The 22858-nt window shown below is 49.4% G+C and overlaps 1 protein-coding gene across 3 annotated transcripts in view; it reads left to right on the top strand.

Moving 5' to 3' along the window:
- The window catches only part of PRDM10 (PR/SET domain 10), a 1096800-nt gene that overhangs the window by 484646 nt on the left and 589296 nt on the right, over positions 1-22858 (top strand). For all 3 annotated transcript variants that reach the window (XM_085647206.1, XM_085647205.1, XM_085647207.1), the window contains exon 12: positions 1292-1498. In XM_085647206.1, coding sequence (XP_085503332.1) covers positions 1292-1498 — 207 coding nt within the window. The remainder of the gene's footprint in view (positions 1-1291; positions 1499-22858) is intronic.

Here is a 22858-nt window from a genome sequence, read left to right as displayed (position 1 = left end):
CTAAAGAGGAAGAGAGGCTCCACTGTCTGGACCCAAAACATGCGTTTTCCTTCTATCTAGATCGCACAAAACAGTTCCGGGTGGATGACCAACTCTTTGTTGGCTACATGGGTGCCAAGAAAGGTCGGGCCGTACACAATCGGACCATCTCTAGATGGGTCTTTTTGTGTATTAAAGCCTGCTATTCTCTAGTTAAAAAGGAGCCTCCAGTGGGGCTACATTCCCATTCCACCAGGGTGACGGCAGCCACTACTGCTTTGGGACGAGGAATTCCTCTGAATGACATCTGTCAGGCAGCTACGTGGACATCGCTGAACACGTTTACAAAACACTACTGCCTGGACAGCCAAGTCCAGAGAGACGGCTTCTTTGGCTATTCTGTTGTCCAGGACTTTCTGGTGTGATCTTGGTTTGCAGACCCACCTCCGGGGTTGGCATTGCTGAGGTATCTATTCTAAGGTAAGGAATCTAAAACCAACTGTTTATTTCAGATGAACAAGTTACTTACCTTCGGTAACGATTAATCTGTAAGAAACATAGGTTAGTTATAGATTCCTTACCGCCCCACCCATCCTCCTTGTTCTGCTAACTGATTTCTAGGGTTAAGGGCATCCTTTCAGAGTCCTAGTTTTGTGCACCAGTGGTCAGTGTCTTGCATGGCTCTTCTTTTCTGGCACGGAAAGTCGTGTACAGAACTGACGTCAGCGCATGAGTGCGACGTCTAAGTAGCTACCGCAACGTCATCCCGGCGACTGCGACGCCAACGACTGATGTGGAGACGACTGATGCCACCTTCAGACGCGCAGAGGTACTGCTGACGAAAAACTTTCCGGATCCAGTCTGACACCCTGGGGGTAATTCTAAGGTAAGGAATCTATAACTAACCTATGTTTCTTACAGATGTATCGTTACTGAAGGTAAGTAACTTGTTCGATGTGCAACTTGTCTAGCATCCTTTTATCTAGAGTAAAAGGCCTTCTTACAAGTCAGTAGAGATTGCTTATAGGGAGAAATAATGAGAGTTCATAGTTCATATAGATTCAGTTTTTCTAAATTTCTGCATACAGATCGTCTAGCATGTTTGTAACCTGTCCTCCCTACATGTATTTACCTCTAGTTGTGACAGGCTTGGTAAGTCTCCCAAGTATATTTGTTCTTTGGCTTTCCTTATGGCTGACCATGGTATCATCTGTGAAAATAGTTTTAGTAATTTTAAACATCCTTGTTAAAGCATTCAGAATTAAGGGCGCTTTGAGTATTTCACACATGGATCTATTTTGTTTCTTCCAAGGCACAGTATGACAGTGTTGGACAGGCTGCAGTGAATGGTTACGAGCATCACGAGCAGGGCCTGGCCCCTGTTACTCAGGGAAGAGACAGCCAGCCCTCCATACAGCAGCCAACGGAGATACGTCCTCTCCAGCATGAAGACACTGTGATGGTTCCCTTGGAGAGCACTTTAACGGCTGAGGATATGCGACGAGCAAAGCGTATTCGGGTAAGTTTGGAACACTTAGATCAGTGCTCAGCATGAGAGTGCTTCAGTAACGGAAATGACCAGAGTGACAATTATGCCTATAGCCATCTGTGAACACAGTAATTCGTTTTTCCAGAATTCTAAATGAAGGTCCATGTATCCAGTTCTGCAATTTCCCATTACCGCTCAACACATTCTGGGTCATTCCAGTCTTTTTTTTTGCTTCAAGCATACCCCCTGTACAACTCACCTGATAGTAATTATTTGTAAGTGGTCCACTCGGAAGTGGATATTTGGGTATTCATTTACAATTCTGGAAAGCCTGTTAAGTGTGTGGTGCACATTTACCATGATCCACTTATTTAGGGTCAGGTACTATTATTATATTGATCACAGAAATATGTGCAGGTTAAAACCAGCAAAAGAGAGATGGTAACTAAACCACACATGAAAGAGGAAGATTAGTGCTAAGCTACATTAATTCTAGTTATTGTCTAGCAATGAGAAGGAGCATACAGTTACACATAATTATTTTGCAAATTATAAACATTTTCTCAAGATCCACAAAATCCAAAAAGTATTGCGCAAGGAGTCTTGAAATCTCTTTTTTTTTTTTTTTTTTTATTTGTAGTCAAATGTATCAGCCCAGCCAATGGACTTCCTCAGGGCTGTAAAAACAATTAAATGAGCAACGTTTAATTTTCAAATATACTTAAAGGTTTTAAAGAAACCTAAATTGGGAAGACCAGCTAGACATGAACACAGAAAGGTGAACAAACGAATTCATCTTCTATTATACACTCATTAATATTTATAAAAATCCCCTCTCATGTGTTACCCCATGCCCATATACATTCTTTTTTTTTAAAACTTTTTTTTTAGTTTACATTCTACAATTACAGAATCAAATTGGCATCAATACAGCGTTCGTAGACATATTGTTGACATTATTAATGGCACGCTGCACAGATGGTAGCATCGGGGGAGGAAAGGTACAATGGGGTCACACAAGTATTCCGAAGCATATTACAGTGAGGAAGGAGCATGGGGCATACCACTGACTTCCAGTGTGCATATTACCAGGGTCAGTTCTCTCACTCCGCGTTAAGGGTGGGCCCACTGTCTACATCTAACCCACTCTCCTCGCCGGCAGTTGTATCCTGCTTGCAGCTTCTCGTCCCTTCGGGTGAGTTTCATGTGGGTTTCTTCAGCTAGGGACCACTCGGACATCTTTAAGCCAGATGGGCACTTCTGGGCCCCTCTGCCCCATCCAGGTTATAGCTACCCTACGCCTAGCGAGCACTTGCATTAATTGTAGGAGCTTAATGGGAGTTTCCGGTTCTTCGGCTTCCAGACAAATGCAAGTAAACAATGCAAGGGTTCAAGCTTCATCTGAAGGCCTGTGGCCGCAACAATCCTGCCCACCGCCTCCACCCAGAACTGCCTGACCCGTGGACAATCCCATGCCAAATATAAAAAGCCCGCTTTCTCTGTGGCACATCTAAGGCATCTATCTCCCCTGTCAATGGAAATTCGTTTCAGGGATACCGGGGCTAGGTAGGTGCGATGCAAGAAGTTAAAGTGTGTTAATTTAAACCTGGCATTGCAGGAGACTCTAATATTTTAATAAACAACGAAAGAGTGAATATGGATTAAAACAACAGCGTGGGCAAGAACCAAAAGGATTTATTAAAAGAACCCTCATTCACCAACCTGGTTGGTGACATGCTTCATCATCGGGTTTCCACCAGGGAAGCCGAGTGCCTCCCTGGTGTGCTGCGACGCCTGAGTTACAGCGGAGCTAGTTTTTGATGAATAGGTGGATGTGAATTTAAAAGGTTAATGGTTTTAACCGATAACAATTATAATCAAGGCAAACCAAGGACCATTAAAATCAAGTGAGACGGACTAGAACTGGTTAGTTAGGATAACCAAAGAACGTCCGGTTTAGGTCAGTGAAAAGGAAGTGGTCGACATGTTTCTGCTTTTAATGCCAAATTAGCTAAGCATTCTTCAGGACCAGATGAAATTCCACGGCGGTATGCGCACGCTAAGGCGCACCCTAACCTGTGGAATGGAAGTGGTAAAACTTACTGTTCTACCGATAAGCCTCCTTGTTATTCCAGGGCTACTACATTCTGTGGGGAAAAAAACTAAAACACAAACAAAACACACATAAACATATACATGTGACCTGTTGGTTACTTGCTGTATTTAGCGAATTCGAGTGGACAAACAATTTGGTAATCCCGTGCTGTGGAGCGAGAGTGAGTGTATTAGCAATCCGGCCACTACTGCCCTAAGGGCGAATATTTTACGTCCTAGATTGAGCGTTCCAAACACGTAGGGTGTTGTAGTGAGCTGAGCACAGGTAAAGTGCCTGTGTAGGGATACAGAATTCTGTAAATAAACATCACTAAGCAGAATTTGTGCCTAAGTAGTGGCTAATGGCCGCTGTGATGATATTGAAAGCTGACTCGTGAAGGTGTTGTGCATGCTAATTAAGCGCCCGTGGTTGTTGCCAGGCGCCGTTGCTCAAGTGCATGCATAACTAAAATGGAAATAAATATAATATAAAACAGTAGCATGAAAAAAGGAATGGTCCGCTTACTCGTATGCAAAGTACGACAAACATCATGGGTCCGAGAGGGGGGTAGTGAGCTATAGTATCTGAAAATGGTGACAAGCAAAATAATTAGTTTATCTTGCTATGAAACAAGTTTCACTCCCTTAGGACGGAGGAACCTGTATCCCTGAGAAGAGAAACCAGACTTACTTCCATGCTCGCACACTCCCGCAGTAGACCTGGCTCAGTCCTGCTCGGCCCGAATGTTAAGAAGCTGTGTCAAGTCTGATTCCCTTCAAGCGCAACAAGGTAAAGAACCACAAATCCAAACAGAGAGTGGGGGTTAAGTTTATGCGTAATACCAACTCTCACCCGATATGCTCCTTTGAGATACATATGCGTGCCCATTGTTTCTCTTCCAGCTGGACAGCGAGATCCTTCTCCCATGCAGCCCGAGATGGCGACACCGAAGAGGTAGAGTCCTGTTTCATAGCCTTGTAGAGGAGAGAAATCAATTTGCGACCTGTACCGCACATGAGCAGGATATCTAGGATGTGTGTCAGGGGTGGAATGTCTGGGAACTGTGGCCAGGTGATTTTCACTACATCCTGAATTCCCCAGAAGTGTAGGAATTGGCCCTGTCCGAGGCCAAAGTTCTCTTCTGCTTGTTCGTAAGTGATGAAGGTCTCGTTGGGAAAAAGGTCAGCAAGAACTTCGTATCCACCCTCCCTGCAAGGTTGAAAGGACATGTATCGTCCCATGTCTATGAAGGGGGCCAATATCCAAATCGAGAGCTCCCTGTGAAAGGGTGCTTTCCGTAAGATTTTCTCAACAAACCGCTGCCCTATACCGGCTGTATGTCGCACTATTTAGGGAAGAGATGTGTCAAACCCCCTACCCTGCATTAGTGCCTTCTGGGGTGTCTGGGTGTCCACCCTATCGGAGAGGAGGCGTTTCTCCCAATTGTCCGCATCTGTCAGCCAGCGTGCCGCATGTTTTAGATGGGCCGCAAAATAATATAAGTCGAAGCGTGGAACTTCCAGACCGTCCTCCTCATAGCTGCGTATCATAGTGTTGAGAGCTACCCTACTGCGCCGGCCCGCCCAGAGCAGGGACGTGAGCAGCATGTTGAGGGTTTTGAAGACTTGTGACGGCAGCGGACATAATAAGTTCTGGAGTACGTATAGTGTCCTGGGAAGCATCACCATCTTAGAGATGGCCAGCCTGCCCATCAATGACAGCGAAAGAGTGTTCCAAAATGTCACCGACTGCTGTAGATACGCGATTATGCGATCTACATTCCGGGCTTGAGCCTGTGTGTCCGTCAGGGGCTCCTGGATCCGAAGGTAACGGAAACTCACCTGTTCGAGCGCAGTCCCAGGTCTGGGAGAAAGATCAGGGACTTACCGCGGTTGAGTCGCAAGCCAGAGACCTCTCCAAATCTATCTAAGTGGTGCAGCAATACCGGTAGTGCGTCCCAGGGAGAAGCCAAGTAAAACAGGTCATCGTCGGTATATAGGGAAAAGATATGACTCGTGTCATCCAATTTTATTCCCCATCGTTCCATGTCAGTCCTGATCCGGACCGCGAAGGGCTCTACGGTCAGGGCGAACAAGAAGGGCGAGAGGGGACACCCCTGATGAGTGCCCCTACCCAGTTGCCAGTCTTCCGATCTCGCTCCCCCAAGTTTAACACTCGCGCTGGGTGCAGTTTACAACATACGAATCCAGCGACAAAATTTAGGACCCAACCCCACAGCGCGTAAGACCTCGTGAAGGTATCCCCAATCTACCGTGTCGAACGCCTTGGAGAGGTCAATGGATACCAAGACCATATGCTCCTCCCGATGTCGTACCTCATGCATGATATGATTAAGCCGGCGCATATTCATAGCCATGTTTCGTCCCAGTATGAACCCACACTGGTCCTCATGGACCAAGTGAGGCATGTATGGCGCTAATCGGGTAGCCAAGAGCTTGCATAAGATTTTATCATCTGTGTTTATCATCGTAATCGGTCGATACGATGAAGGCTCATGAGCATCCCATCCTGGCTTCAAAATCATGCATATTTCCCCTTGCGTCATGCTTGGGGGGAGAACTCCTCATTCAAATGCCTCGAGGTAGACCTGCAACAGGAGGTGGGGAAGTGTACCCATGAATGCTTGATAAAACTCAGGAGGGAACCTGTCGCTGCCCGGGGTTTTGGCTCGCGGTAGGTGTTGCAGAGCAGAATGTATCTCCCCCAGTGTTAGGGGTTCGTCAAGCTCCTTCTGTGCTGATTTAGGGATAGAGCGTAGTGTCAGGTCATGGAGGTAAGGGAGCTAGGATGCCTCGCAGATTGCGGGGTCTGCGGTATATACCGTCCGCAGATGGGATTTTAGGACCCGGAGCAGTCCCACCCCTGAGTGGACCAGGCCTCCCGTGGGCTCCCACAACGCCACAATCGTGTCAGGGGCATGTTCCTGCCGGAGTAGCCAGGCCAAAAGACTGCTCGATTTATCTCCATCCCTATGAAGGCGGTGTCTATAGTGTGTGAGGGTGTATGTGTCAAGCCTGTCCCAAATGTCATGGATGCGTTTCCGGATGCCACGCTCCCCATCCCTCCCCACTGCGTCAGAGGCTTTGAGAGTCTGTATTTCCTAGAGGTGACGCTCTTCCTCCTGCAACTCACGGTGGAGCTGTTTCCGAACCCCGCATGTAAAGCCTATACAGGCCCCTCTTACTACCGCTTTCAGGACTTCCCACTTGGTGGCCTGTGATAAGTCCGATCCATCCCAATTTAAGTCAATATAGTCATTTATGGCAGTTTCTAGGTATGCTTCTCTAATGGGTCCTCAAGAACCTTGGCTGGCAACCTCCAATTCCGTGGGCGATTTATCGGGCCCCCCCAGTCAACCACACATGCCACAGGGGAGTGATCAGATAGGAATCGCGCTTGATGGGTCACCTAAAAGGACATAGCGGCATCAGGGTTTGCGAGTAAGACCCTGTCTAAGCGACTGTGTGTATTATGGGTGGACGAAAAACAAATATACACTTTCTGGGTTGGGTGTCACTGGCGCCATATATCTTGAGCCCCTATATTCCCCATGACCTATCGGAGTTTATTCGTCATCCTAGGTTTCGTACCAGTGCGGGGTGGGAACCTGTCAAGGTCGGGGTCTAGGACACAATTAAAATCCCCCATCCAAAGCTGTGGGACTTAAAGTTCCGATACCAGAACCTCCTGTAGGGACTGAAAGAAGTCCGGGTCATCTGTGTTTGGGACATAGGTGTTCATTATTGCAACATCTCTGCCATCCAGCTTAGCTCTAAGGAGCAGATATCTCCCATTAATGTCAGATTCTACATATTGGAGGGCAAATGGGGTCCCCGGGGCCACCCACACAAGGACACCCCTGGCATAGGTAGAGAATGAAGAGTGAAAAACCTGTCCCCGCCATTTCTTCACCAACATCTGAGCCCCTTGGTCAGTAAGGTGAGTTTCTTGGATGCATGCTATCGAGACCTGGTGTCTGCGGAGGAAGGACTCTCTTGGTGCATGACCCAGCCCCCTAATATTCCAGCTTAAAAATGTAAACCCCATGGATGGTAAAGTATCCAGTCCCCACGAGTTCCACGTCCTGTGTAGCTACATAGACTCTGTGCCCCAGATGCTGTACATACCATGCCTAAAAAGAATCAAGAACAACCCCCTAAAAACACCCTACCCCTCCCACGAGCAATATACTGACAACAAAATATGCAGAAATGCCCTTCCCATGCTGGTGCCAGGACGTGCACAGCTGCCCCATTAGCCCAACCGTGGCCAGAAACTACTCCACAAACAAATGTAAGAACCCCCCTCCCAACTCCCGACTTAGGCCAGCCACCTCATGGTATAGATCAATGTCCCAAACTGACCTGTTTTAAACATGTGAAACAATGGGGCCAGATTGTTTGGCAACGCCCCCTAGATGCATTTGACATCAACACCCTCTCAATAAGCGTTCCTCCCAAGTCTCTGTGAGTCAGTAATCACTAGGCCTCTAATGCCCGGCCACTTCTTACCACAACAACGTGAAAAACAGACAAAAGGATATAATCTTCAGGATGGATCTGTAGTGGGCGTAAGAGGGCCCATGACAGTTTCTGGAATCACATGAGAGGTTGGCGGGAGAGTTTCTGGTACCAGTCCCTCTTTGGGAATCTCTGACACAGTCTGTGGGGGAGAGTCGTCGGAGTCCGAAGACTCCACACGCAGGGCACCATCGTCCTCCACCGTGATCCGCTGTCGCTTCGCCTGGGCGTCACCATCGACTCGACTCTTGCGCCTTCTTCTGTGGTTCCCCGGAGGTCTGGACCCCCAAGTACTCCGGGATCTCCCTGTTCGCGCTGGGGGACGGCCTCTCCCCTGATTTTGAGCCACTCCCATACCTCCTCAGGAGCGTCAAAGAAATGGGCCTTCCCTTGGGATATCACCTTAAGTTTCGCCGGGTACAGTAACATGTACTGTAGGTGGAGTTCACGTAGCTTCTGCTTGATGCCTAGAAAGGATTTCCTCTGCTCCTGCACCTGGCGGGTATAGTCCGGATAAATGGGTGCCTTGGCATTGTCAAAGGTGAGGTCTGTCGCTTCTCTCGCCCCTTTCAGAATACAGTCCTTGTCCCTATAGCTCAGGATTTTGACAATGAGGGCCCTAGGGGAGGCCCCGGCGGCAGCCCTGTGAGCTCTCTCTACCACAAATACTTCCGACAGACCCGTGGGGCATAGCTTAGTCCGTATCTAGGTCTCCAGGAATCGTTCCACATTGCCCTGCTCGGAGCGCTCCGGGATACCTAGGACCCTCATGTTGCTTCGACGGGCCCTTCCCTCCACCTCCTCCGCTCTGCGTTCCAGCGCTCCAGTAGTATGGGTGAGCTGAGAAACTTGTTGCTTCAAGGAGGCCACTTCCCCATTGAGCTGGACGATGTCCCCTCTGCCATGGAGACCTTTTCTGCCACCTTCCGCAAATCCGCCCGTAGTAGGTTTACGTCAATGGAGACTGTCTCTATTTGTTTTTCCAGGGCGGTGCAGGACCCTTTTATCGCCTCCAGGAGCTCAACTCGAGACGGCTCATTGGGTGTGTCGCCCTCTCCATCCTGGTCAGTCTGAGGAGTTATCCGTTGGGTGGGGAGGCGTTGTGTGGTGTACTGTGTGATGGTGTTTGGGTTAGAGGTGCGAGAAAGTCTATCCTTACCCATGATTCAGGTAGCAACGAAACACTCAGGGGATCGTAAATGGTGCAAGCACCGAACTCCGTTTATAGGGCCACAGGCACCAGCCGTATGTCTCTTCCGCAGGTGTCACCAGGAACGTGAGGGACCAGGTCGGGGGCCAGAGGGCCTACGTCTCCACCCAACAAATCCGGGGAACCCAGGTCTGTGGAGCCTCAGGACAGGGCAAAGCAGGCAGTCCAGCAGAGATCCCAGGGCCTGCCACCAGTGCGGTGTAGTCTGACCTCACACCCGCCAACTAGGGGAGCCGCAGTGCACTCGAACTCCAGGGGCCAGGCACCCCCACTATCACCAGGCAGGCCAGGCAGAGAATACGAGGGCCCGGGGCAGGATTATTCTCCCTGCGTCAAGGCAGCCATCTCCCAGGAGAGCCACGGGCAGGCATCAGTGATTCTTCCCCCGTGGACCCCAGTGGCCAGGGGGCCACCAGGCGCCAGCAGGAAGATCCAGAAAGGTCCCACCGAGGGGGGCAAGGCAGCCAGTCACGGTGCACTTCAAAAGTGCGTGTGCCCCGGTCCAACTTGGCCGATTACCACCCCTTGTCACCACAGGTTCTCCAGCACGACAGGGGGGAAATCGCGACCGCTCAATACCTCCGGGCGATCTCCGCCGATCACTGCCTCTCTGGGACTCTCTTTCGGGATTGCCCCGGGGTTCGGCCCGTGGTCCGTAGCTCACCTCATGTCTGGCACGGAGGCGTAGGGTCACCACTCACTCTCGGAGCCCCCCAACAGCAGTGGACACCTCCTCGGTAAGTGCTGGGGTCTCTGGGACACCCAGACGCTCCTCAGGCTAAGAGCAGATGCCTCACGGCGCCCCTCGCAGATCGTTTCTCGCGCCAAGGCCCAATGACACGGGCCGGAGTAGATGCATGACGGAGGGCGCCCCCTCAGCAGCTGCCGGGGTCGCGGGACAAGCGGAGAATGAATTGGTTGCTCTGGGGCCCGTGCATACCTCAGGCGGGCGTAGGCCTTGGTTCGGGCCGACAGGTATGGGGTCGTTTTGGCCGGTTCCAGGCCTCCCCAGGGCGCTTCCGCAGCTTGCAGAGTCCCCACCGCCCAAGGGATACTGTCCTGGGCGTCGGTGGACAGGATAATTAAGGATTTTGGCGGCTGGCCGGTCGGGAGCCGAAGGAGCTCACGTCAGCCATGCTGCTTGGCCACGCCCCCCGCCCATATACAGTCTTAAAGCAATTTTCTAATGTCAACCAGTTAATGAAAACAGCAACCTTATTTATTCAATTAATGATTTGAATCAATCTAAGTAAAGCATAAGTAGTATTGCATTATCACATCGTTTAATCTCTTTTTGCTCTTAATACTCTCAATTTGCTTAAGGCCCGTGTGCTGATATTAGGGCACAGTTTTCATCCAGAGGGATGGTGAGTAATGAGAATGCAGAATCGTTATTACACTTATAATATATGTCCAAAGATGACTAAAATATTGTATTGTCACAATGTTTTTTGTTATTCTTAACTCTCTCAATTTGCTTAAGGCCCACATACCAATATTAGGGCACAGTTTTCATCCAGAAGGGTGGGTAATGAGGATTCAGAACCGTTATTACACTTGTAAGTGTCAAGGGATTACTAAAATACTAGCCAGTATTTGACAAATCACGACCCTAAGTCAACTCTCCAAAAGAGCCTAATAAACATCAAACTCACTTGGATATATCCATTACAGATAGCTGAAGCCAAGCTATAAATATATTGAGAATTATTATACTGGTGCAGCCTCCATTGCCTGCACCGCTGTCCTCACAACTCTATTTATTGTCTATTAATATGCAGAAACTTCTAAATTAGGTCGATTGGGTTCTGGCTCAACATTTATCTGTGATGTTTAGTGATTAGCTTTAAATACTGGCTCTGCCATCCTTCTTACGTGGAATGGTATTGAAACTCTAGTTCTGAATGAACCGGAGTTGTGAAGCTATGTCATGATGCATCACTCACCTGGGAAAAGTATCTTGGTGAATCTTGGCTCAAAGATTCACTACTACAAACAAATAGGGTTCTGTAGTCCCAAAGTATGAAGACACCGTTCTCTCATGCCATGAACTAGAAGAACTCATCCAAGTGAGCCTGTACTAGGTAAACCATGACCATTGGGGTAGTATGCCGGCTGTGAACTCAAGTTAATATAATAACCACACTCATCACAGATCGGGTAAATGTATCCTCCAGAAAATTCAAAACCCTTTACTTTAGAATAAGGATATCCTTTTTTTTTATTTGAGTCTTTATAAGCACATTATCACATCAGTGTTTAGCTCATAATTGCATTTTGTGAGGAAAGTGGTTTATTATGTGATGTGGTTGTGATACCTCATTGTGCAATAAACTCACCACCTGTACTGGGTCAAGTCAGATTCGTTTGAAAAACCTTAGATCAACCATAAGTAGCTGTGGTCTAATCAGTCCTCCTTTGTCAAAGGAAAAAGTGTAAAGCATTCTAAGTACCAAAATTGTCAAATAAGAAAAAGCAAGACAATAAAAATCTGAAACTAATTTATAAAGATAGGTTATATTTGTGTCTTTAAAATGACACTCCAATGACAACATTTCACTGGAAGGTTCTGGCGATATGAATTTTTAAAGGAACAATGAAGCTTTGCTTTTTCATCCAACGCAATAAGTTATTGTAATGGACCATGCTTGTGGTCACATTTTGCAGACTTTTGAAAACGTTTATAAAGTTGTAAATTAATACTCCGCTCCCCTGCGGGTGACCAACTCTTTAAGGAGCAGGTCACAGAGTCCAATGAAGCTTGGAAGGACAGTTACCTCAAAGGCAAAGCAGACTCCAGTCCAGGTCCAGGCTCTGTGGATGACCTGTCACAGACTATAATGGAGTGACCCTGATGCAAGGGTTGCAGGATGCTGAAGATGTGAAATGACGATACTGAGGATACTGATCCGGTGACAGGGATCATCCTGAGGCCACACCTTGGTCCCCGAACATGGTGGGGCGACTTTGGACACAGAGGTCGATGTCCCTCGAAGTCTGAGTGAAGATCAGCAAAAAAATCAGGTGCCACTGTTCTACTGGTCTCAGGTTGCAGTGAAACCAGTGAGTCCTTTTAACTGATGTTAACTTCCATCTTGGCTAACCAAACTGCCCTCCGACGGCTCTCCTGGGTCCAGCAGACTCGGGTGCAATTTTTGAGGGTCGGGTCTCGGTCTATCAGGATGCACGTTTGCGTTCCAGCGTTCTTGGCTATCAACACGCCAAGCTTTTGTGACCCTGTAGCTGTAACAGGAAGTCAGTCAACTGACTCTTGGAGTCACCTCTACTGTCTGAAGCTCAGGGACGATGTTTCCTTGAGCAGGGCACCACAGATAAAGTCCACTATTTGCTGACCCAAGGCGTAGCACTTGCAGTCTTGTCTTGGCACGGCCTAACTTTTCTGGTTCCGGGGTACAGCAGGGCAGTTCTTCTTCAGTCCTCTCGGCAGCACAGACGTGATCTGAGGTCTTGGTGCCAGGGGTGTCACTTTTTGTGCCCAGTTAGTGTCCTTGGGAAATGTGATGATTACTAAGCAGTGGGCTACCAAATCCTCTCCCGCCTAGTGATCACTTCCTGTGAAGTGTTGTATCTAGCTATTCCAGAATCCACTATTTTGACCACTCCAAACATGGCAGACCCCTTCTTTCGGTGTGTGGTGCTCCCTAGCTCACCACTAAGGTGTGGCTACCTGGGGGGCTACACGGTCATGGAAAAAATGGTTTGACAATAGCTTCCCCCTCTCTATCCACAAAGCCAACCTGTATGCAAGAATAACAGAGCAGCCCATCTCGTCTATGTCTGCCTTTTGCCATTCAACGGCAGATTTCCCTTTGAAGCTCTCCTTTTAGGCTCACACCCTATTTGGCCTTCCTGCCTGGGAGACGTCACACCTATGAATAAACAACAAAGTATGCAGTTCCTAACTAGAGAGGCAAAAAAATATAAATAAAGACAAATTTCTAACTGTAATCAGGAATACCAGTGAACGACAGGAGAGTGATCTCCTTTTTTTGGAATAGAGCCCTCACACACCTGACAAGAAGGTGTCTTGCTTCATCATCGGGCCCTGCTCCTACTCGGGCCGGCGCTGCAATGCCCGATCAGGCACCCGTGATGGGGCCTACTTATCGGAGATCTTTTTCCAAAGGCCGTTAGGTGAGATGTAAGTGAGGGTCTTAGTGTAGGTGAATGGGTGAGTATGTGAAGTGATTTAAAATAGGGGAATAAATCCAAACAAAACTATTTTAATGTACATGGTTCATCCCCTAGTTAAAAAATGTGAAAAATTTGCGTATGTACACACTATGTTGTGTTTTTATACGCTAGTTTATGTGGTCACACCTATCCCAGTGACACACCCTTGGGTTCCTTCCTGAGAGTTGATCACACCTCCCCACAGGAGGGAAGAACGCTGTCTCATGGCCAGCAATCTGTAAATGGTCACTAAAAAACGTTCAGCAACAAAATGGCGACTTACTAAAGTTGCCACTTGTGCAAACCTTTCATTAAATTCGACATGATCAAGTCAGGTTTAATGTAATAATTCTTTTGATACCTTGATGTATCATATTTAGTAATCCCATTCAGAAGTTAACATTACTGAGTTGTCAGTGTGCAACTGTACTCGCCAATGGGGCTACTAGCCTTTCCATGGAGAAAACGGCAATACAGGGTTTTTACTGTCAGGACATATAAAGTTAAGAAACACATGTCCAACTTTTTTATGTATTGCATCCTTCCTATAGGGCTCAATAGGCCGCCTTATGGGTGGCTTATAAATATTAAAAAAAGAAGGTTTGGGCTTTGCCATTGTTTTAAATAGAAAATAGTTTTAGCAGTCAAAAACTACTCTGCCAGCCAGTAATACTTTGTTTTGTCACACTTGTGGGTGCACAATAAGTCTTGCAGTCACTTTAACTTGCAGGCTCTGGGGACCTCTGCACCACATACTAGGGACTTAAAAGTAAGTTAGCTTATGCAAGTTGTGGATTTAACAATCAGACATATATCTTTTAAGGGTCAGAGCACTGGCACTGGGTATGTTTAGCAGGCCTTCAGAGTCGAAAAACCAGCAGCACCAGTCAAAAAACTTGGGGAAGATCATGCAAAAAGAGGCATTACCTTACACACTTTAACTGATTCATTTCTTCCTGAACTCTGACAATCATCTGAATAGATTTGTTGACCTTTTTTGTGAGACATTCAGTGCAGGGAAAATTGAACTGGAAATTTGATGAATGAGTTATTGGCAAGTAAGAATGGAGTGAATGTGGGATATAATGAGGAGAATTGTCTAAATGGATGGTGTAGTCTCAGGACAGTCAGTGGTGTATGTGTGTCCTTTATGGCTATCGTTAAGATGAGAAGGATTGTTCTCTTCATGAAGCATTTCTGGTTTCTGTGATATGCAAAGTTGTTGTGTGTGAGATCATTTGGGTCTTTAGTTTGGTAGGGGTATAGAGGAATTATGTTGTTAGACCCCAACCCTCTAAGCCTCCAAAAATTTGGGAACAGAATAAATGGTTACCACACACGTAGACTCTTATTTAAGGACAGAGATGTCTAAAGGTCTGTTTTTTTGGGGCTATCTCTACTAAAATCTATGAATGTCATTACATATGGTTTCTTGGCATGTTAATGTTGAAATTCAAAAGGATGCATGTCTTAGGTCAATCTTGCAGATGATAGCCTGAGTTTTAGCAGGGTTCCGCTAAAGGAAGTAGCACAATAGTACCCGAGGTTTTTCAAATGGCTCCGGTTGACTTTTCTAAATCCTACCATTGCTCATTGTTTGCATTGCTGCAAGAGAACATGCAATGAAACAAGGAATTCATGTTATGCATATATTTTATTAATGCACTCATGGTGATATGGAAAGGGACAGTATCACAACACATCACATTGTCGTTAATGGTAAAGCGCCAAATCTGTATGTACATTTTTTACTGGGGAAGATTGGATTTTACACGTTTGGAGAGTAGCGAGGAATTCCAGACTCCGAGAAGGGCCTTCTGGTAGACCTCAGTAATGTCGAGGAACATAGCATTTAGATGTGTTTACCTGAAGACTGGCCGATGGTTTGTGCCAAGGTCTGGAAAACAGTTCTGATAGCCTGGAAATAGACACATGTATTTACCAGCAGCCAATTTAATTTGTACAGTTGTTGCCTAATTGTGATTGTTTCTTTATCTCCACTATAAAATGTGTGGCAGCATTCTTGACAAGGTGAACATTTTGTTCACGACCTTAAGAAGCAAGAAGAACGATACTGTTGCTGTAGTCCAGTCGATACTGGACCAGAACATTTCCTGCCACAAAATATAAATAAGGGTCGCAAAATATTAAAATGCGTCTCTCTACTTTAAAATAATAGAAACAGGAAGAAGCAACATTCAGTACCTGGACATCCAAAGAGAGGTGTTTGTCTATACTGAGCCTATGGTTTTTCCTTCATTATCTGGGAAAAGTACAGTCTCTTTGCAGTGAGCCAACACATTAAGCCGCATTAATGGGATTTATAAAAATACGAAGACCTCCGTTTTGTCGAAGTTTAGGGCCAATGTACTAAAAACTGATTGCAATAAAATGGTTACAACTTTTAGCCAGTATTTTTGCAGCCAGTAAGAACCTACATACAAATATGCAGCTAGTAAAGTTCAGAGTGTGAGTGGGTTGTAGTCTAACTTACCTCATAGTTACTATAAAAACTCTGTGACGCATCTTCCCCTACCTGGGATTCCCACACAAGGTCCAGGCTACCATCTCTCTTGTTCTGTCCAAACTCAATTACCATAATATTCTCTATCAATTCAATTCAATTCAAATAGACTTTATTCGGATTTCAAAAAATCATCCATAAAAGCACAAGATCCAAGTTAAAATACAGTTTGATATTTCAATTCCGGGCCACTATTTATGATAGGTAACAAAAAATATGACTTACAAAAACAACAAATAAAATACAAATATACTTTCTTACTAAGCTATGCATATACATACAAAATATAAAAATATGCTGAGATGTAACCTCTGGTTTTATAAGAGCAAGGCAGACATATTGCATTATGTTTATACATATCTGAAAGAAACACGTTAGTTAGATTCCTCACCTTAGAATATCCCCAGGCGTCAGACTGGATCCGGAAGATTTTTCGTCAGCAATACCCCTTGCGCGTCGCTAGGCGTCGTCTGCGGCTCCGCGTCCGTCGTCGGCGTCGTGCGCCGGGATGACGTCGTCGGAGTACTTAGACGCCGCCCTCGCGCGCTGACGTCAGTTCTTCTTTTTTCCGCGCCAGTAAGCGCAGATCCGGGAGAGCTACCCCTTTTAGTCTTTTTTGACTAAATCTTTTTGATCATTTTTGATCCTTGTCTGTCGTCGACCACGACGCGGAGTCGTGCAACGACTGTCAGGCCCTGACTTCGAAGGCTAGGCGGGAGCGGTCCCGCAAGCTTCTGGAGCTTCGCCACTCGGCTCCGCGTCGTGCGCGATCCCGGTCCAGGAGGAGGTCCAAGGATCGCTCGCGGAGCCCTAGCCGACGCCACCATCGCTCGTCGGGCTCCAAGTCGTCGGGTAAGTCTAAACACTCTAAGAAGTCGAAGCGGCGACATCGCTCTTCGGACTCCCCTCGCCGGTCGCGCGACTCGGCCGAGGGTCCAAGTGGTTCCACCCCCGCGGCTCCGGCGGAGCCGCAGGTGCCGCGTCCGCCCCCATACCTTCCGGTCCCTGGGGCTGACGCGGCGCCGGCGGAGATCAGTGCCTTCCTCTCGGCCATGAGGAGCCTGGCCCCGCCGTCGACGCCCGCTGGCGCGCCTTCGGGCCCCGCGGACTCGACTGGGCGACCTCGCGTGCCGGCGGCTCCGGCCCCGGCGCCGTCGACGACTCCGGTCTCGACGCCGCAGGTCCCCGCGGGGCCCTTGCCTGGGCCCCAGTCGACGCCGGTTGACCTTGTCACTCCTCCACCGGCGCCGACGCCTGAACCACCGACGCCGTCACCGGCGCCGCCGACGCCTGTGACGCCGACGCCCCGGTTTAGCCCTCATCCGGACCCGACGCCGGCACGGCGTCCGCCGACGCCGCATCCGACGCCGCTTGAGACCTACCATCTCTACAGTCCGGTTCCGATCATTCCTCCTGTTTATCAGGAATCGGAAGAAGGGGGCGACTGGGAGGGGTTCGAGGACCCTCTGGCTGTTCAGTCACAGCTTTCTCAGGACTGGGCAGATGAACTGGGGGAGGCCAGCGGACTGGACACCTCGCCAGACGCTGGATTCACTTCTCCTCCGACCGTGGCTTCGGAGGAGGGTGCAGCATTTTCTGTGGTGCTGCGCAAGGCGGCTGAGGCCCTTGGGCTCGAGTTGCCTGCCGTGGCTGTGAGGACCAACATCCTCACTGAGGTGCTTCAAACCTCAGCAAGCTCCACTGAGCCTCTGCTGCCGTTCAACGAGGCCCTCACTGACGTTCTGCAGGGCACCTGGTCCAAGCCCTCCACAGTTCCTCCTGTGGATAGGAACGTTGCCAGGCACCACCGCCCTGCTCCGGGCGACCCCAGTTTCCTGTCCCAACACCCCACCCCCGAGAGTCTGGTTATCCAGGCCTCTACTTCCCAGTCCTCCTTCCCGACCGCTCCGCCGGACCGGGATTCCAAGAGACTCGAGCAGTTTGGCAAGAAACTGTTCTCGTCCCTTAGTTTGGGCCTGCGGTCCTTAAATACCGCCTGTCTCTTGGACCGTTATTCCCATTCCCTGTGGGATACGGTGGAGGGCGTGCTGCCCCTGTGTCCGGAGGAGGTCCGGACGCGTCTTACCCAGGCTTTGGCCGATGGGAGGGATGCAGCACGGCACGCCATAAGATGTGGGCTTGACACCACGGACTCGCTAGGTCGGGCGATTTCCACCACGGTGGCACTCCGCCGCCACGCCTGGATGCGGTCCACGTCATTTTCCGGGGATGTCCAGAACACCCTCATGGACATGCCCTTTGATGGCACTCGCCTGTTTGGTGAGAAGGCGGACAGTGCGCTGAACCGTTTTAAGGACTCCCGGGCTACGGCCAAGTCCTTGGGCCTCTCGGCTCCGCGGGCGCACACCTCCGCTTTTCGCCCCTTTCGTGGCCAAGGAAGGGGCGCCTCCTCACGTCCGCAAAGCCACCAGCCGCAGAACCAACCTGCGCGCGGTCGCGGACGTGGCTTCCGCCGTGGCGGAAATGGAGGACGACGTGGTCAGCCCACATCCACCCCGGCAGCATCCGCCTCAAAGCCTTCCTAGTCCGAGCTTTCAGGCCCATACCACGCCAGTGGGCGGCAGAGTTCGCCATCACCTGCTCCACTGGCGGTCCATAACATCGGACAGGTGGGTGCTGCAAATCGTCCGAAGGGGCTACTCCCTCCCCTTCGAGACGACCCCTCCAGCCATGCCACCACAGCACCACCGTATCTCGGGGGATCATTTGGATCTTCTCCGCGAGGAAGTTTCGGCTCTCTTGGCCAAGGGGGCCGTCGAGCGCGTTCCGGGTCCAGAAGTAGGTCGTGGTTGTTATTCCCACTACTTTCTGGTTCCCAAGAAGGGCAAGGGGGGCCTGCGCCCTATCTTGGACCTCCGGAACGTCCATGCCTTCCTCCGAAAGGAAAGGTTCAAGATGCTAACGTTGGCTCAGGTTTTAGCTGCCCTAGACCCTGGAGACTGGATGGTAGCGTTGGACTTGCAGGACGCATATTTCCATATCCCCGTCCTGCCGGCCCACCGGCGTTACCTGCGGTTCACGGTGGGCCAAGAGCACTTTCAGTTTACCGTGCTCCCCTTCGGCCTCACCAGTGCCCCTCGGGTGTTCACGAAAGTGATGGCGGTGGTCGCAGCTCATCTGCGCAGATCAGGGGTCCCTGTCTTCCCCTATCTCGACGACTGGTTGTTGAAGGCGGGCTCGCCCCAGGCAGTCGTCTCCCACCTCCAGACTACGGCGGATCTCCTGCATTTGCTGGGGTTTTCCATCAACGTGCCGAAGTCACACTTGAGTCCCTCTCAGAAGCTCCTCTTCATCGGAGCGGTTCTCGATTCGGCGCAGTTCCGGGTCCATCCTCCGGAACAGCGGGTCCGGGATATACAGGCCCTGATTCCCATCTTTCGGCCTCTATCCCGGGTTTCGGTCAGGCTAGTGTTGCGGCTTCTGGGGCTGATGGCCTCCTGCATCCTACTAGTGCATCACGCCAGGCGGCGCATGCGGGCTCTGCAGTGGGACCTGAAGTTTCAGTGGGCCCAGCATCACGGCAACCTGTCCGACCATGTCTTGATCTCGGAGGGTACTGCACAGCAGTTGCAGTGGTGGCTCACGGACCGCGAGTGGGTCAAGGGCAAGAGCCTCTCCCTTCCCCAACCGGAGCATGTCGTAGTGACGGATGCGTCCCTCCTGGGATGGGGTGGCCATATGGGAGAGGCGGAGATCAGAGGCCTCTGGTCTCCGGCGGAGTCTCGTCTCCACATCAACCTGTTGGAGTTGAGAGCGATCCGGCTTGCACTGAAAGCCTTCCTTCCCTCTGTCAGGGGAAGTGTCGTGCAGGTGTTCACGGACAACACCACCGCCATGTGGTACTGCAACAAACAGGGCGGGGTGGGGTCGTGGACCCTTTGTCAGGAGGCTCTGCGCCTCTGGACATGGCTGGAACACCAGGGCGTCACCCTGGTGGTTCAACATCTGGCGGGCTCTCTGAACGCCAGAGCAGACGAACTCAGCCGCCGGTGCATGATGGATCACGAATGGCGTCTGAACTCCGAAGTGGTGCAAGGCCTCTTTCAGCAGTGGGGAGAGCCTTGGTTAGATCTATTCGCCACCGAAGAGAACGCGCAATGTCAGCAGTTCTGCGCGTTGGAATTTCCAAGGCGGCACTCGCTCGGCGACGCTTTTCGTCACGAGTGGAGTTGCGGTCTGTTGTACGCCTTTCCGCCTATACCACTTCTGCCCAGAGTGCTGAAGAAGATCCGGCGCGACCGGGCCCAAGTCATCTTGGTGGCTCCGGATTGGGCACGAAGATACTGGTATCCCGAGCTACTCAGTCTGTTGACCGATCCCCCGATACGTCTGCCCCTTCGGGAGGATCTTCTGTCGCAGCAGCAGGGGACGGTCCTCCACCCGAACCTGTCCAGCCTCCACCTCCATGCGTGGAGATTGAGCGGCGGCAGTTGATGCCATTTGACTTGCCTCCTGAAGTCTGTGATATCATTCTGGCAGCCAGGCGTCCCTCCACAAAGTCGGTATACGCCTGCCGGTGGAACAAATTTGTGGCATGGTGCACAGCAAAGGCTGTGGATCCCCTTTCCGCCCCTCTTTCTGAGGTTCTCCTCTTTCTTCTTTCTCTGGCCCGGCAGGGCTCTGCCCTGGGCACCCTGAAAGGTTATCTTGCTGCCATCTCCGCCTTCTTGCGGCTTCCTGATCAGCCTTCTCTTTTCAAGTCCCCTGTGGTTACACGCTTTCTCAAAGGCATTACACACACGTTCCCTCCTGTCCCTTTTGTAATGCCTCAGTGGGACTTGAATCTGGTTTTGACATTCCTGATGTGCGCTCCCTTCGAGCCTCTTCACAATTGCCCTCTTCGTCTTCTAACTCTAAAGACTGCTTTTCTGGTAGCCATCACCTCGGCTAGACGGGTGAGTGAGCTCCAGGCTTTATCTTCAAAGCCTCCTTTTCTATCTGTTCATCCAGACAAGGTTGTCCTTCGGCCTCGTCCCTCCTTTCTTCCTAAAGTGGTGACCCCATTTCACCTTGGGCAGTCTGTCACCTTGCCCACCTTCTTTCCGCCTCCGCATCCTTCCAAAGAGGAAGAGAGGCTCCACCGTCTGGACCCAAAACGTGCGCTCTCCTTTTATCTGGACCGCACCAAACAGTTCCGGGTGGACGACCAGCTTTTTGTTGGGTACGTGGGCGCTAAGAAGGGGAAAGCTGTGCACAAACGAACCATCTCTCGGTGGGTCGTTTTGTGTATAAAAATCTGCTATTCCTTGGCTAAAAAGGACCCTCCTGTTGGGCTGCGCGCCCATTCTACTCGGGCCACAGCGGCTACTACTGCTTTGGGACGGGGTGTCCCTTTGCAGGACATCTGTCAGGCGGCAACGTGGGCTTCGCTACACACGTTTGCCAGGCATTATTGCCTTGACAGCCAAGTCCGGAGGGATGGCTTCTTTGGCCGTTCTGTCCTCCAGGACTTTCTGGTGTGATCTTGGTTCGCAGACCCACCACCGGGGATGGTATTGCTTGGGTATCTATTCTAAGGTGAGGAATCTAACTAACGTGTTTCTTTCAGATGAACAAGTTACTAACCTTCGGTAACGATGTATCTGTAAGAAACATTAGTTAGTTAGATTCCTCACCGACCCACCCATCCTCCCCGTTCTGCGAACTGACATCTAGGGTTAAGGTTGCCCTTTCAGGCCCCTAGATTTTATTTTTGGCACCAGTGTCGGTCTTTGCATGGCTCTGCGTTCCTGGCGCGGAAGGCTATGTACAAGAACTGACGTCAGCGCGCGAGGGCGGCGTCTAAGTACTCCGACGACGTCATCCCGGCGCACGACGCCGACGACGGACGCGGAGCCGCAGACGACGCCTAGCGACGCGCAAGGGGTATTGCTGACGAAAAATCTTCCGGATCCAGTCTGACGCCTGGGGATATTCTAAGGTGAGGAATCTAACTAACTAATGTTTCTTACAGATACATCGTTACCGAAGGTTAGTAACTTGTTCATTAGGCCTTAAAGTGCAGAATGCATATGTAAACTAGTATAGTACGTTAAGTTTGTGCAAATTGGGCTTCAAAGTGCAAAAATGCATATGTAAACAGATGCAAAGCATTAAATGTGTGTAAATTAGGTTTTGATGTGCAAGATACAAAATAAAATTACTCGATTTTCAAAGACCTGCGTGAACGTACAATTGCATTGAGGAAGCCAGTAACTCTAAAAATTAATTCATCTGATTCAAGCATTAAAAAGTGTCTAAAAGCATGATTGTGATCAGTCAGATTGTATTTCCTGCAATAAGGGATTAGGTAATACTTTGTATATTTCCTGTAAAACCCGCAGCCAAAAATAAAATGGAGCATACTCTGAGTACCACCAAGGTCACAAGGGCAGTTTAATTTTGACAGATTTTTAGTGTAGCCCAGTGGGAAGCAGATAAGATTTACAATGCTCCTGTCCCTGAATCTAAATAATAAGATCCTGTTCCACCTGCCCATTTTTTTTCGTAAGTAGGGCTGGGGTAACATCAGAGATTCAATATGTAATTCCCGGATCATTAAGTAATTTATTGTGGATTGTTTCAGTGAGTCCACTCTTTCCCTCTCATTATGGAAATGTTGGTAGAGTGCCCTTCTCACTAAATTTTTATGGGAGCAGTCAATCTGGTCGGGGTTTGAGAATAGATGACCATAATTGATGCTCACAAGGCTCCTTTCTACCGCATTTATCCATGGGATTAGACTCGAATTCTCACTTTGCAGGCAATCCATAATGATCTCACGGGAAAGGGAGGCTGCTGGGTTTTGCCAAATCCTTAACCAAAA

Source organism: Triturus cristatus, chromosome 3_2 (genome assembly GCF_964204655.1).
Source record: "Triturus cristatus chromosome 3_2, aTriCri1.1, whole genome shotgun sequence".
Taxonomy (NCBI): Eukaryota; Metazoa; Chordata; class Amphibia; order Caudata; family Salamandridae; genus Triturus; species Triturus cristatus.
This window is presented reverse-complemented; position numbering and strand designations above follow the sequence as displayed.